The sequence below is a fragment of the Nerophis lumbriciformis genome, linkage group LG02 (assembly GCF_033978685.3).
Source record: "Nerophis lumbriciformis linkage group LG02, RoL_Nlum_v2.1, whole genome shotgun sequence".
Taxonomy (NCBI): Eukaryota; Metazoa; Chordata; class Actinopteri; order Syngnathiformes; family Syngnathidae; genus Nerophis; species Nerophis lumbriciformis.
In genome coordinates this window covers 35,797,181-35,811,467 of record NC_084549.2, presented here as the reverse complement: position 1 = coordinate 35,811,467, position 14,287 = coordinate 35,797,181, and the positions used below count along the sequence as shown (strand labels likewise).

Genomic DNA, 14,287 nt, shown 5'->3' with positions numbered 1-14,287 from the left:
TACTACAATTTGGGAATCACTGGTCTACGAGTTCAGCTTTGATAGGCAGCGTTTAGACACTAGTAATTTGCTGCAAGAAATGTATCATCTGTCTCTTTAATTAATGTTTTTATAGCTCGTTACACAATATTACTGCAGTATGAATGTTGTGGTCCTTTTAAATGGTAAGTAAATGTTACTGACGTCAGGTGCGACTCATGTCCCGCCCATTAATATGCGTGGTGGTCAAGCTATCTCTGTTCTTAATGGGTACTAGGTGCCATTTAGCATTTCTTGAAGAAAAAATGCCCTATACTTGTGTCGTTTTCATCTGTATGAGTCGTTCAAATCGCAAAAAGGATAAACGTTCCTTCAGAGTTCCTCGAGAGGTAATTAAAAAGGGCGGAAGAGTGCAAAATTTTATGAAGCGACGAGAAAAGCATGCAGCTCACACTCCAGTCCAAGGGAGTCGAAGAATACATGAGTTTGCAGTGATCACTTCATTAAAGGTTCGTTTGATAGACTTTTCATGTTTATTATTTCCCATTTAAGTCTTATCTTCATATTATTTGTATTTCTTAAACGCGTTTGCTGCGATTGTTTGGAAAAGCACCAACTCAGCGAGTCTAAATAAGAGAAAGTAGATGTTAGCAAGACCTAAAAGAGTTACGCTTTTGTCAAAGGCAGCAACAACAAACATGGCGATAGACGCGAAGTTAAGTCATGAAATGCAACCTTACCCGAGCAAAAACGATGCATATTCATCCAGGAGAGTCTTGATACCAATGTCATTGACTTAGTCACACACAAAAAAGTTGTAGACCTCCATGCTTTTCTAGGTTTTCATCTGTTTTGTCGTGTAGAATGGCGTCTGGAGAATAATAGTTCGAAATGTTTGAGAACGCGACCAACGTATAATCCTTGATATGACTCGACAAATCTTTTTTTGATATTCGTCTATTCCACTGCATAGTTAGATTTGTTGCTCTTATCTGCTTCTTGCAAGAAGATTTCAACTTATTTTGTACTGAGGTAGTTAGCGCGCTGCTTGCTGGACAACAGTCATCTTAGCTTGGTTGACCCCAACTGGTTTTCACTTTGGGGACGAAGTCACGTTTCGGAATACAAGCAATACAGCAGTAAAAAAGCAAGTAGTATTACAGATACAGTTAGCAGTATTATTCTGAAAATACCCCCCCCAAAAAAAGGAATGTTTCACAAAACTTTATAAACGGGTGCTACATTTGAAGGAAGAACGAATTCTATTTTGGTGAGATGTCTATGGATGTTCTCATTCATCTAGGTCGTTGTCATCTCAGGGCAATCGATCGCAATTGGACTGTTTGGTTTGTCTTAGAAGACGTTCCGCCGCTCATCCGAGTGGGCTTCATCAGTTCGTGCTCATAGACTTAGATTGGTCAGGTTGGACTAGACTCGATTTAACCAATCTTAGTCCTATGAGCACGAACTGATGAAGCCTACTCGTATTTTGGTGAGAATCCGTAGAATCCACCATTCCCCACTTTTGTTAAAGGGTCTGTGATTTGACTCATAGTCTTTGATCGCTGCAGCATGACTAAAATGACCAATCCAGTGGCGGCCATAAAGTTTTGCACAGCACTGTGAAAGTAAACGCAGTTTTTGAGTAGCCCAAGCCTGAGGCACTCCAAGAAGCCTGTGTACCATGAACTGCTATTTGCTGTATAAGAATCACTCAAAGTCAAAACCTGTTCCCCGAACCAAAAACCAAAGCCCTAGGGAACTGTTAGTACCCTCAAACTTGCTTGCCACCTTTCTAGTGTAGAGCCACCTTTCTAGTGTAGAGCATTAGTTGTTTGGTTTTGAGCCCCAAACTAATTGAGGGGAGAGTGAGAATTTATCTTATCAGAGTCTTTGGGCTTCCTGCACAAGTTCAGGCTCGTTTCCTGCCAGAAAGGTGACGCTGCATGTTCCAATCAGCCCAGCTGGGTGCCTGTGCATTTCATTTAGTGTACTCAGTGGCAGTATAAACCAACAGGATGGGTTTTCAGCTGCCATCATCATAGCAGTGGATTTTATATGTTAACAATAAATACATAAGGTCCGATCCATTAAAGGTTAGCATATACTAAAACATGTTCAAACTTGATAGCACACGCAAATCTGATCTACGAAGATCTACTACTAAGACTAGGTCTGTTGAAGCTTGCTCGGATGAGAGGTGAAACGTTTTCTAAATCAAACATAGCAGTCCATTTGCGATCAATTGAATGCCCTGAGAATTCAATGACCTGTATGAATGAGAACATCCATAAATACTGATCTATTAAGCTTGTGCACAGAGGATTGCGTCTCCTAAATGGGCAAACTCGCGAGCACAATCCATTTAGCCTGTCTGTCTTCATGTATATGCAAAATATATGCTGATTATTAGAACGCCCACAAATGGGTTATACTTGTATAGCGCTTTTCTACCTTCAAGGTACTCAAAGCGCTTTGACAGTATTACCACATTCACCCATTCACACACACATTCACACACTGATGGCAACAGTAGGACAAGGTGATGCAAGTTTAATCATTTAGTACTCACCGAGTGATTTATCAAGCCTGACACGGTCATGCGACCACTTTTTTGCATCTTTATTTAGCACTTTTGGAAAGTACATGCAAATTGGCACAGTTAGGCAAAAATGGCTGTAAGAAGGAGACGATTATGCTGCACAGACATGGAGAGAGAATATACGCCTATCCTGTGTGTCTCAACATATATAGACTGTCAGAAATAAGAATATTAGACATATTGTCTATTCAGCAATATCATTTTATAATTTTATAGCTGCTGAATGACTCAAGGGACTGATTACAGCCAGCAGACTGCTCATATTTTTTATAGTGGTGTTAGTTTTTTCTGTGAAAGAACTTCTTGCAACATGCATTTTCTTGGAAAATAGGTCCTTTTGTCTAGATCGCGTATCTATATACTAGGGTTGTACGGTAAGTACCACTGTACTAATGAATCAAAAACTGTACTATACTCTCATTAAAAAATACCGGAACACTTTGTTTAGTTTTTTTAATGGGCATGACGGCGCCATTGTCACGTTTTGACATTGCTGGTTTTACAAGCAGAAGAGCATGTTCGGTAGTGCACAATCACGGAGTACTTACAAGCAGACACGGTGTACCGACAGAAAAAGGAGAATGAACGCATTTTGGCTTAAAAACGAACGATAAAGAGGTGCTTTAAAACATGGCTAGCTAGCGAGCGGCAACTTCCATTCGCAGTTGGCAGAGTTTTAGCTTCTTCTAAATCACTAATCCTCACCTCCATGGCAACAAATACACTACGTTTCTTGCAAGTATCATCCCTGCAGGACGAGGAATAGCTAAACATGCTTCACTACACACCGGCGTCACCGATAATAAAAGCTAGCACTCTTCAATGTAAACAAATGCCATGGTTGGATCTACACCTGACATCCACTGTACCGATACCAAGTACAAGAGCGTATCTACTTGATACTACATGATTATATCGATATTTTTTATCGTTACAAAATCTATATTTATATTATGTTTATAAACTCATGAAATACGTCCCTGGACACATGAGGACTTTGAATATGACCAACGTATGACCCAGTAACTACTTGGTATCAGATCGATACCTAAATTTGTGGTATCATCCAAAACTAATGTGAAGTATCAAACAACAGAAGAATAAGTGATTATTACATTTTAACAGAAGTGTAGATAGAACATGTTAAAACAGAAAGTAAGCAGATATTAACAATAGATGAACAAGTGAATTAATAATCAATTTTCTATTGCTTGTCCCTCATAATTTTGACAAATAATAGCATTGGAAATGACACAATATGTTACTGCATACATCAGCAGCCACATTAGGAGCCTTTGTTTGCTTACTTAATACTAAAGGACAAGTTGTGTAGTGTGTTCACTATTTTACTTACTACTTTACCAAAATAGTTTTTTGATTGCAAAAAGTAACATATGTTTAATGTACCGTAAGATTTTTTGTAAAAAAAAAAGCCAATGATGCCATTTTTTTGTGGTGCCCTTTATTTAGAAAAATATCGAAAAATATCGAAAAGTATGGAAATACATTTTGGTACCAGTACCAACATATTGGTATTGGGACAACCCTACTATACACAGTAAACCCTGGTTTACCACTGTTAATTGGTTCCATATCTGACAGTAGCAAAGGAATTTACACAATGTAGGAATTAATTATAAATATTTTCATAGCTAGACCCCAAAAACCTTTTTTATGACCTTTACGACACTCGTTTAATCCAATATGCTAATGCTGCCTAAATCTGAGCATATTATTGACCACAATACTGAATAGTGCGCTCCGATTTTAAGTTAATTTAGCCATTTTAATGCCTAAACAATGCTTAATTTAGGCCAAACATACGTGATTATGCTTTAAAAAATGGAGATGGAGAGAAGCTGCAAACTTCGAAGCGCAATTTGGCGAGGTATGTAGCCCCGAAAAGGAGGAACAGATTACAGTTGTGTGCTGCATGTTCCACAACATAATAAAATACCACAGGTTGGAACATGCACCAAATCACCCTATGATCTGGTGCAGATCATAGGGTGATCTGCACCACTTTTAAACTATTTATCATTAACTACGCCTGCAGTTTCAGTACACCAGCTGAAACATGCCTAATAGTACACAGAATGTGATAGTTTGCTTACACTTTTTAGCGCATGTTATTTGGGATCTTTGTAGACCAGTCCCGGATTGTTTTATGCCTTGTAACCCCCTGAAAACCAGTGTCCTCTGCAGGGGACATTTGTGTTTTGCATAACAGGGCTAATTTTTTCTCTGAAAATGTGTTACTGGCAATAAATAAGTACCGTATTTTTCGGAGTATAAGTCGCTCCGGAGTATAAGTCGCACCAGCCGAAAATGCATAATAAAGAAAGAAAAAAACATATATAAGTCGCACTGGAGTATAAGTCGCATTTTTGGGGGAAATTTATTTGATAAAACCCAACACCAAGAGTAGACATTTGAAAGGCAATTTTAAATAAATAAAGAATAGTGAACAACAGGCTTGATAAGTGTACGTTATATGACGCATAAATAACCAACTGAGAACGTGCCTGGTATGTTAACGTAACATATTAAGGTAAGAGTCATTCAAATAACTATAACATATAGAACATGCTATACGTTTACCAAACAATCTGTCACTCCTAATCGCTAAATCCCATGAAATCTTATACGTCTAGTCTCTTACGTGAATGAGCTAAATAATATTATTTGATATTTTACGGTAATATGTTAATAATTTCACACATAAGTCGCTCCTGAGTATAAGTCGCAAAATCTGCGACTTATAGTCCGAAAAATACGGTAAGTAAAAATGAGTCACTGACAAGAAATAAGTAAAAACAAATGCAGAGAACACTGCATTGTTCTCAGGCGAGTATGCCAGCGACAACAGTAAAGCTGTGTCAATAACAGTTATATTAACCATGTTGGTTTCACAAGAGATTTTGCAAGATCTCTTAAATGTTTATCCTTTTGAAGTGCATAAAAACGATCTAGCTGTATTGTATTTAAACCTGTGTATTGTGTGAATTTGCTGCTGTGACCTGCTTTCCTGTGATGTTCTTCCTGAAAAGGAGAGACGTTTTGCCATTTACCTGCTGCCACTCTCTTGTAGTTTATTGGCTGCATAATTGGAAGACAAGGCAGCAAGATCAATGAAATCCGCCAGGTCTCTGGAGCCCACATCAAAATTGCCAGTGCCACTGATGGCTCAGCCATGCGCCAAGTCACGATCACAGGCTCACCGGCAAGCATCAGCGTGGCCCAGTACCTCATCAGTGCCAGGTAAGACATGATGCAAAGCCAGCATGTCCGTCAGGCCTGCATAGTGCATTCTGATGTGACAGCCAACCAAGCAAGGCAGGAATAATTGTGGTCAAGGTGAGGTTGGATTTGTTCCATCTCACTGGCTCCTGCCTTTTGACCGCATCAACATCCTGATTGACTCTGCTTTTTAACACATTCCTACTCTGACATATGTTTTCTCCTCTCTCTCTCTCTCCCTCACCCACTTTCTCTCCCTTCACGTTCCACCGTCTTCCCCTAACCTCACGTCCTGGTGTGCAGCTTAGAGATGGCTAAATACACCATGCAGGCTGCGTCTTCTGGGACCCCAATTGACTTCAACATGAGCTACTCACAGTCCGCTCCCACCACATCCAACGCTGCTACCTCTATTGCCGTCCTGGCGGCCACCGCCCAGGCCCCCGCCGGCATTAATGTCCACGCTCCCTCCACTTTACCAACCATTCAAACCCCACACTACTCTGTCCCTGTTTCCAGTCTGCTTGGCATGAAAACATTCCCCGTACTGGCTGTCCACCCAGCAGCTGCTACTAGCCTAACACAGGGTCTAGCCTCTTACACTGCAAAAATACCCACCTCAGGTGTCAAAAAGTCTGAGCGGCAGAAGTTTGCTCCATATTGAATCCACCTTTCATGGCCAAGTCAGTCTACTTGTCTGATATCTGTAATGGATAACAAACCTTGCTTACACATGTACGCAAGCTTTACCAATGTACCAATGTTTCCATAAATCAGGAGTGTAGAGGTATCATTATTGAAGTAGGCAAAAGAGGTGGGTATTAACTCAGTATTTCATTGCATAATATGCAATGTGTTAACTCAGGCTTGCATTTGAACCCTAGAAATAAAACACTTTTCTAATGGTTTCATGTCGAAGAGCTTTATCTGAAGAGTTGTTTTCTTAATATGCAAATGTTTACATAGTTTTCTATCTGTGTACCTAGATCCTTTTTTGATAGAGAATTCCATTTTTGTAGGCTGCAGGCTGGTAAAGGATTTGTCTTGTTTAAAGTAGTGGGGCGTGTTTAGTCAAATTAATAAGGTTTGCTCCATTTTTCTGTCATATTTCCTTCCACTATAGGCTTTCATCAGGGCTAACAGGCTTGGGTGTTCTGTAGTAGCATTGGGCTGTTGGAGTTCTGATGGGATTATCCTAAAGCCACATTGGATTCTACTGGAATTCACTCTGCACAGTAATCCTGTAGAGCAGGACTGGTCCAAACAACTCATTTATTGTTTCTGCTTGGTTATTGTTCACTTCCCACACAAATCATTAACTATTTCTGTCACAAACTGACAGCAGCACAGTCATTGTAATACATGTGTGTACTTGGCGACGCCGACCTTGATACATTGCAAATTTGTAATGTTTGATGTTTATGCAATGGCTTTCAAATAAATGTGTTGTTTGTTAATAAAATGGGTGTTTTATTAGAGAAATAAAAAATAGTTTTGCTTTAAATCATACGAAGGACTAACACTTCTGCACATAATCTGCTTCAACATTTTATATACACACTGTATGTATATATGCAATGTAATAACAGGCAAAGTAAAAATAACATGTAGTATTTACGCATTTTGGGCAGTTTAAGCATACAGTGGCATATTCATTTCACAGACGCATCAAAACATTCACTATTTCCTTCAACAAAATAACAGCTATTACTAATCATGGTAGACTTCATGAGAACCAACAATGATTACTTGTGGACAAATGATGATCCAGAGTATAAGGAGGATGAGCAACAAGTTTTATAAGCTGAGTAATAAGCAGATCCAGCAAGTAGCACAATTGCTAAGTGCTAAAAAATAAATACAAACTACGAACTTAATAAAACAATTACTTATTGTGCAAACCCCGTTTCCATATGAGTTGGGAAATTGTGTTATATGTAAATATAAACGGAATACAATGATTTGTAAATCATTTTCAACCCATATTCAGTTGAATATGCTACAAAGACAACATATTTGATGTTCAAACTGATAAACATTTTTTTTTTTTTTTTTGCAAATAATCATTAACTTTAGAATTTGATGCCAGCAACACGTGACAAAGAAGTTGGAAAAGGTGGCAATAAATACTGATAAAGTTGAGGAATGCTCATCAAACACTTATTTGGAACATCCCACAGGTGAACAGGCAAATGGGGAACAGGTGGGTGCCATGATTGGGTATAAAAGTAGATTCCATGAAATGCTCAGTCATTCACAAACAAGGATGGGGCGAGGATCACCACTTTGTCAACAAATGTGTGAGCAAATTGTTGAACAGTTTAAGAAAAACCTTTCTCAACCAGCTATTGCAAGGAATTTAGAGATTTCACCATCTACGGTCCGTAATATCATCAAAGGGTTCAGAGAATCTGGAGAAATCACTGCACGTAAGCAGCTAAGCTCGTGACCTTCGATCCCTCAGGCTGTACTGCATCAACAAGCGACATCAGTGTGTAAAGGATATCACCACATGGGCTCAGGAACACTTCAGAAACCCACTGTCAGTAACTACAGTTGGTCACTACATCTGTAAGTGCAAGTTAAAACTCTCTTATGCAAGGCAAAAACCGTTTATCAACAACACCCAGAAACAGTGTCGGCTTCGCTGGGCCTGAGCTCATCTAAGATGGACTGATACAAAGTGGAAAAGTGTTCTGTGGTCTGACGAGTCCACATTTCAAATTGTTTTTGGAAACTGTGGACGTCGTGTCCTCCGGACCAAAGAGGAAAAGAACCATCCGGATTGTTATAGGCGCAAAGCTGAAAAGCCAACATCTGTGATGGTATGGGGGTGTATTAGTGCCCAAGACATGGGTAACTTACTGATCTGTGAAGGCGCAATTAATGCTGAAAGGTACATACAGGTTTTGGAGCAACATATGTTGCCATCTAAGCAACGTTACCATGGACGCCCCTGCTTATTTCAGCAAGACAATGCCAAGCCACGTGTTACATCAACGTGGCTTCATAGTAAAAGAGTGCGGGTACTAGACAGGCCTGCCTGTAGTCCAGACCTGTCTCCCATTGAAAATGTGTGGCGCATTATGAAGCCTAAAATACCACAACGGAGACCCCGGACTGTTGAACAACTTAAGCTGTACATCAAGCAAAAATGGGAAAGAATTCCACCTGAGAAGCTTAAAAAATGTGTCTCCTCAGTTCCCAAACGTTTACTGAGAGTTGTTAAAAGGAAAGGCCATGTAACACAGTGGTGAACATGCCCTTTCCCAACTACTCTGGCATGTGTTGCAACCGTGAAATTCTAAGTTAATTATCCATCCATCCATCCATTTTCTACCGCTTATTCCCTTTGGGGTCACGGGGGGCGCTGGAGTCTATCTCAGCTACAATCGGGCGGAAGGCGGGGTACACCCTGGACAAGTCGCCACGTCATCGCAGAAGTTAATTATTATTTGCAAAAAAAAATCAAGTTTATGAGTTTGAACATCAAATATCTTGTCTTTGTAGTGCATTCAATTGAATATGGGTTGAAAAAGATTTGCAAATCATTGTATTACGTTTATATTTACATCTAACACAATTTCCCAACTCATATGGAAACGGGGTTTGTACAATGTCTGCTCTGACTGGGATGTTGATGTGTATATCTTCCTGTTTAGATAACATCATTCATAATCCTCACACAGGTAAAACAAACAAACTAACAAAAAAAGTGGGCACATATGAACATCTTTTTTTGTCTTTCTTGCGATCTAAATTGAATGTCAAAGTTGACTAAGTTCTCGGTTTATAGCCACAACATTCTGCTATACAAGTGAGAGACATGATTTATAATCCAGCGCAAACTTTCCCCAACTCAGAGGCGATTAAGCATCTCACCGGCTCTGTATGTCAATAGCTGCATAAAATGGACTACTGTCGGCGGTTTTTGGATGTTTTTTAGAAGGCGCTATGGGCAAGATGGATTAATTCCATAAAATGCATTGTTAGCTGTGTAGTACAAGCCGAATATTACAATTGTGAATGCATAAAAACAGAAATACCTAAGTGTTCTTCCCTCACATAGGGATTGTGAATGATAGTCAAAAAAAGCAAAAAAAAAAAAATTATTCATACAACTGAAAACCATTGATACTCTAATCTATTTGTACAAGAAACCCATGCGTATATTCTTTTCAGAAGTTAACTTTTAAGTCTTCCTTTTTTTTGTTTTAAAAAGTGTCAGACGCTTTGTGTTATTGTTTTGCACTAAGTTCCTGTCCTCCGTAGATGTACCTCCTTGCAGAAAGATGGCAGCGACCAGTGTTAATTTTGTTGACTACAAATGTTTGTCTTAGTTATCGTCAATGACCTATTTTTCATGACTAAAATAGGACGATAATAAATCAAAACAAATGCGTGTTGATGAAAATAATGACAACATTATTAGACAATACAGTCGACGAATAAAAACGAGACAAAGATGTTGACAGACGAAATTCATTTATAATTTATTTAGTCTTTCAGCGGGTGTGACAAGTTGTCCAATGACAGTTGCATGAGGGAGAGGGGCGAAGGATCAATCACCAAGGGGTCCAATTAGAACTACTGTCTTTGCAAGGCAAAATAAAAAATAAAAAACTGGGAAAACAAGACTGTACTGTAGGGAATACCTACAAGGGATGTAACGATACATGGTATTAATGATGACCTCAGCAAATCTCCCGACAGTTAGTATTACCCTTTTAAATTAAAATGATTGAAAGACCAAAATTGATAACTGCACTTTGATAAATGCACAGACTAACTGGTGCCAGATATTAGCTTAAATGCTTATAGGAAAACATCAATGTATTTCCCCACTAAGAAGCAACATACCCAAATCTAAATGTATACAAACACATTACTCTCTGAGCAACTAAGATATTCAATTATGCACATTGATCCTACAAGCTTTGCTCTCTTAGAACAGAATTATGGTCATCGTTCTTTCCACAGAGGAAAAGGGAATTGTTTTTATTGTTTCGAGGACTGCTGAACAGAGTAGGACACAACACCCCTGCCAGAAATAATAAATAATAATAATAGATGTTCTTCGTTATGCACTTTTCATTTAAATACATCTTATAGTACTACAGTTCAAATCAATATTTAAGACAATAAAAGCTTAGCCATTAATACAGATACAATATTTAAACTAAAACCCTATCGGTGAAGCATAAGAAACACAAGACATGGGTTTTCTGACAGTGTGTCTATTTATTTCAGTTATGTTTAAAAAATATAACTTAGAAAAACATTTCAGTGTGTGTATGAGTACGTTTTGAACACATTCAACGATACAACAATAATTTTGATAACCGTGATCATTTTGGTCACAATAACCGTGATATGAAAATCTCATATTGTCACATCCCTATTATATTGTTAAACACCTCAATTAAATATGTCTTCTACACCGGGAAGAAAAAAGAAGACATATGGACGCACTGTCTGCATGCTGACCATTTGGATATATACGCAATAATAACACTAATATAATATATGATCAGTGTCAGAGCTTGGTTCGCATTGCCGGCAGTAAGTCGGACACGTTTCCGGTGAGGGTTGGACTCCGCCAAGGCTGCCCTTTGTCACCGATTCTGTTCATAACTTTTATGGACAGAATTTCTAGGCGCAGTCAAGGCGTTGAGGGGATCCGGTTTGGTGGCTGCAGGATTAGGTCTCTGCTTTTTGCAGATGATTTGGTCTTGATGGCTTCATCTGGCCAGGATCTTCAGCTCTCACTGGATCGGTTCGCAGCTGAGTGTGAAGCGACTGGGATGAGAATCAGCACCTCCAAGTCCGAGTCCATGGTTCTCGCCCGGAAAAGGGTGGAGTGCCATCTCCGGGTTGGGGAGGAGATCTTGCCCCAAGTGGAGGAGTTCAAGTACCTCGGAGTCTTGTTCACGAGTGAGGGAAGAGTGGATCGTGAGATCGACAGGCGGATCGGTGCGGCGTCTTCAGTAATGCGGACGCTGTATCGATCCGTTGTGGTGAAGAAGGAGCTGAGCCGGAAGGCAAAGCTCTCAATTTACCGGTCGATCTACGTTCCCATCCTCACCTATGGTCATGAGCTTTGGGTTATGACCGAAAGGACAAGATCACGGGTACAAGCGGCCGAAATGAGTTTCCTCCGCCGGGTGGCGGGGCTCTCCCTTAGAGATAGGGTGAGAAGCTCTGTCATCCGGGGGGAGCTTAAAGTAAAGCCGCTGCTCCTCCACATCGAGAGGAGCCAGATGAGGTGGTTCGGGCATCTGGTCAGGATGCCACCCGAGCGCCTCCCTAAGGAGGTGTTTAGGGCATGTCCGACCGGTAGGAGGCCACGGGGAAGACCCAGGACACGTTGGGAAGACTATGTCTCCCGGCTGGCCTGGGAACGCCTCGGGATCCCCCGGGAGGAGCTGGACGAAGTGGCTGGGGAGAGGGAAGTCTGGGCTTCCCTGCTTAGGCTGCTGCCCCCGCGACCCGACCTTGGATAAGCGGAAGAAGATGGATGGATGATGGATATCTAAATTACTCCTACTTTACTGAGTTACTGTTACTATTAAAGACGGTAAAACAGGAGCAAGACCGCTTACTCTACCACGACTTTCATGAGCGATCTTGTCTGCAAATTGAATAAACAAGATACCTGTACAGTGCACTTTAATAAATGTCCTCGGCACAATGTTCAGTACAACTTGAAAACCCAAAAGACCAGATTTGTCCTTTTTCAAGATACCACACAAAGAAAGACGGGTATGTGCCAAGACGCCAATTGTGTAGCCCCGATGTAGTTATACACAATATAGAATAAAACTATGGTAGTTTGTTTCTTTATATGACTATTGTAGTCATATACAGTATTATTGATTATTTGAAAAAAAAAAAAACTGCTTGATTTTAGCTAAAATAATATTGCACAGTAGGTATTATATACTGACTGTTAGTCGGTAACACTTACAGTCATGCTCATTGTTCCCCTTAGCAATGTGATCACGAGAGTTGAGTCGGGAGCTGGTGTATACTTTAGACAGCTTTATTTGCACACACAGAACGGAAGTCCAACCCAATATATATAAACCCACCTGGCACTCCCCCTGGTGGTCACTGGGTGTAACACAGTGCAGACAAAACATGAAGCTCAATACACAACATCCCTCCCCACTTATTCAGATTCACACGCACCAAAAACCACCCCTATTAAACCCGGCCTATAAAAACAGACTAGGCCATAAGCACTTAGAACATGTGTTATGTGCAAAATGATGCTTTGTGCGAATCAGCGGTGTAACAATAAAATACATTGAAATACCCACTTAGGGGGCTATTGTAAATAGGGAAGTCAAACTTAAAACACATACATGCTTACTGAGGCCGGGGGGTAGACTACCCCCGAACCTCGGAGTCATTCCACGGGGATTATTCTGCCCCAAAACGTGACATGACTCTTTAACAACCCACTCCCCCACAGTTCAGAGATTAAGGCGGTCTGGAGCTCTGGTAACGCGGAGTGGATACCTCCGGCCTGGCCCTCCAACATCTGCTGTCCGTCTGGGTGACCCTCCCGGCTCAGGGGCGACTGTCCCGGTTTCCAGAGCATCCCCTCTTGCCGGAGAAGGGGGAGGAGCAACCGACTGGGTCCCAATTGTCAGTTCACTCGGCACAGCTGGTTGCTCTGGACCAGTGGGAACCAACAGCGCATGGTCACCGGCTCTCATCTGCTCTATGTGACGTCTCCAGAGCGCGCCTGCCCCCACATCCACGGAGTAGGATACCGGTCCCTCTTGTGATGCCACCAGTCCAGGCATCCACTTCTCCTCCCCCCGTCGATAATCACGCACCAGCACGGCCTCCCCCACTGCAAACCGTCTATCCTTAGCCACCAGGGCTCTGCGTTCTCGTTGGCCCTCCTGCGCCAGCTCCACCGTAGCCGACACGTTCGGCTTCACAAGGTCCAAGCGTGAGCGGAGCCGACGGCGCAGGAAGAGCATAGCCGGAGACTCACTCGTCGTCATGTGAGGCGCATTCCTGTAGCTGAGTAAAAATGCCTCCACTCGATGTTGCAGCGTAAATGTTCCCCTAGATGCTTTCAATGAACGCTTCAGCGTCTGCACAAAACGCTCTGCTTGACCGTTCGTGGCGGGGTGAAACGGCACTGACCTTTTGTGCTTCACTCCGTTTGCCCGGAGAAATGCCCCGAACTCTGCCGCTGTGAATTGTGGCCCATTGTCACTAACCAGTGTCTCTGGTACTCCGTTGCGGGCAAACATACTCCTCAGGGCCAGTACAGTCTTCTCCGTCGTCGTCGTTTTCATCACCTGTACTTCCGGCCACTTAGAGTACGCATCTACCACCACCAAGAACATGTGTCCTTCGAACGGCCCTGCAAAGTCCACATGGATCCGTTGCCATGGGGATCCCGGCCATGGCCAGGTGTGCAGTGGGGAGAGCGCCGCGTTC

The 14,287-nt window shown here is 41.5% G+C and overlaps 1 protein-coding gene across 4 annotated transcripts in view; it reads left to right on the top strand.

Annotated features, from left to right (window-relative positions):
- LOC133607230 (poly(rC)-binding protein 3) overlaps positions 1-7,283 on the top strand; it is a 39,887-nt gene extending 32,604 nt beyond the window's left edge. For 2 of the 4 annotated variants that reach the window (XM_061961718.1, XM_061961711.1), the window contains 2 exons: positions 5,673-5,842; positions 6,125-7,283. In XM_061961718.1, coding sequence (XP_061817702.1) covers positions 5,673-5,842; positions 6,125-6,485 — 531 coding nt within the window. In that variant the 3' untranslated portion in view covers positions 6,486-7,283. Of the gene's footprint in view, positions 1-5,672; positions 5,843-6,124 lie in introns of those variants that run through there. The other 2 variants (XM_061961726.1, XM_061961732.1) reach the window with 2 other exon arrangements.
- Positions 7,284-14,287: the final 7,004 nt, after the last annotated feature.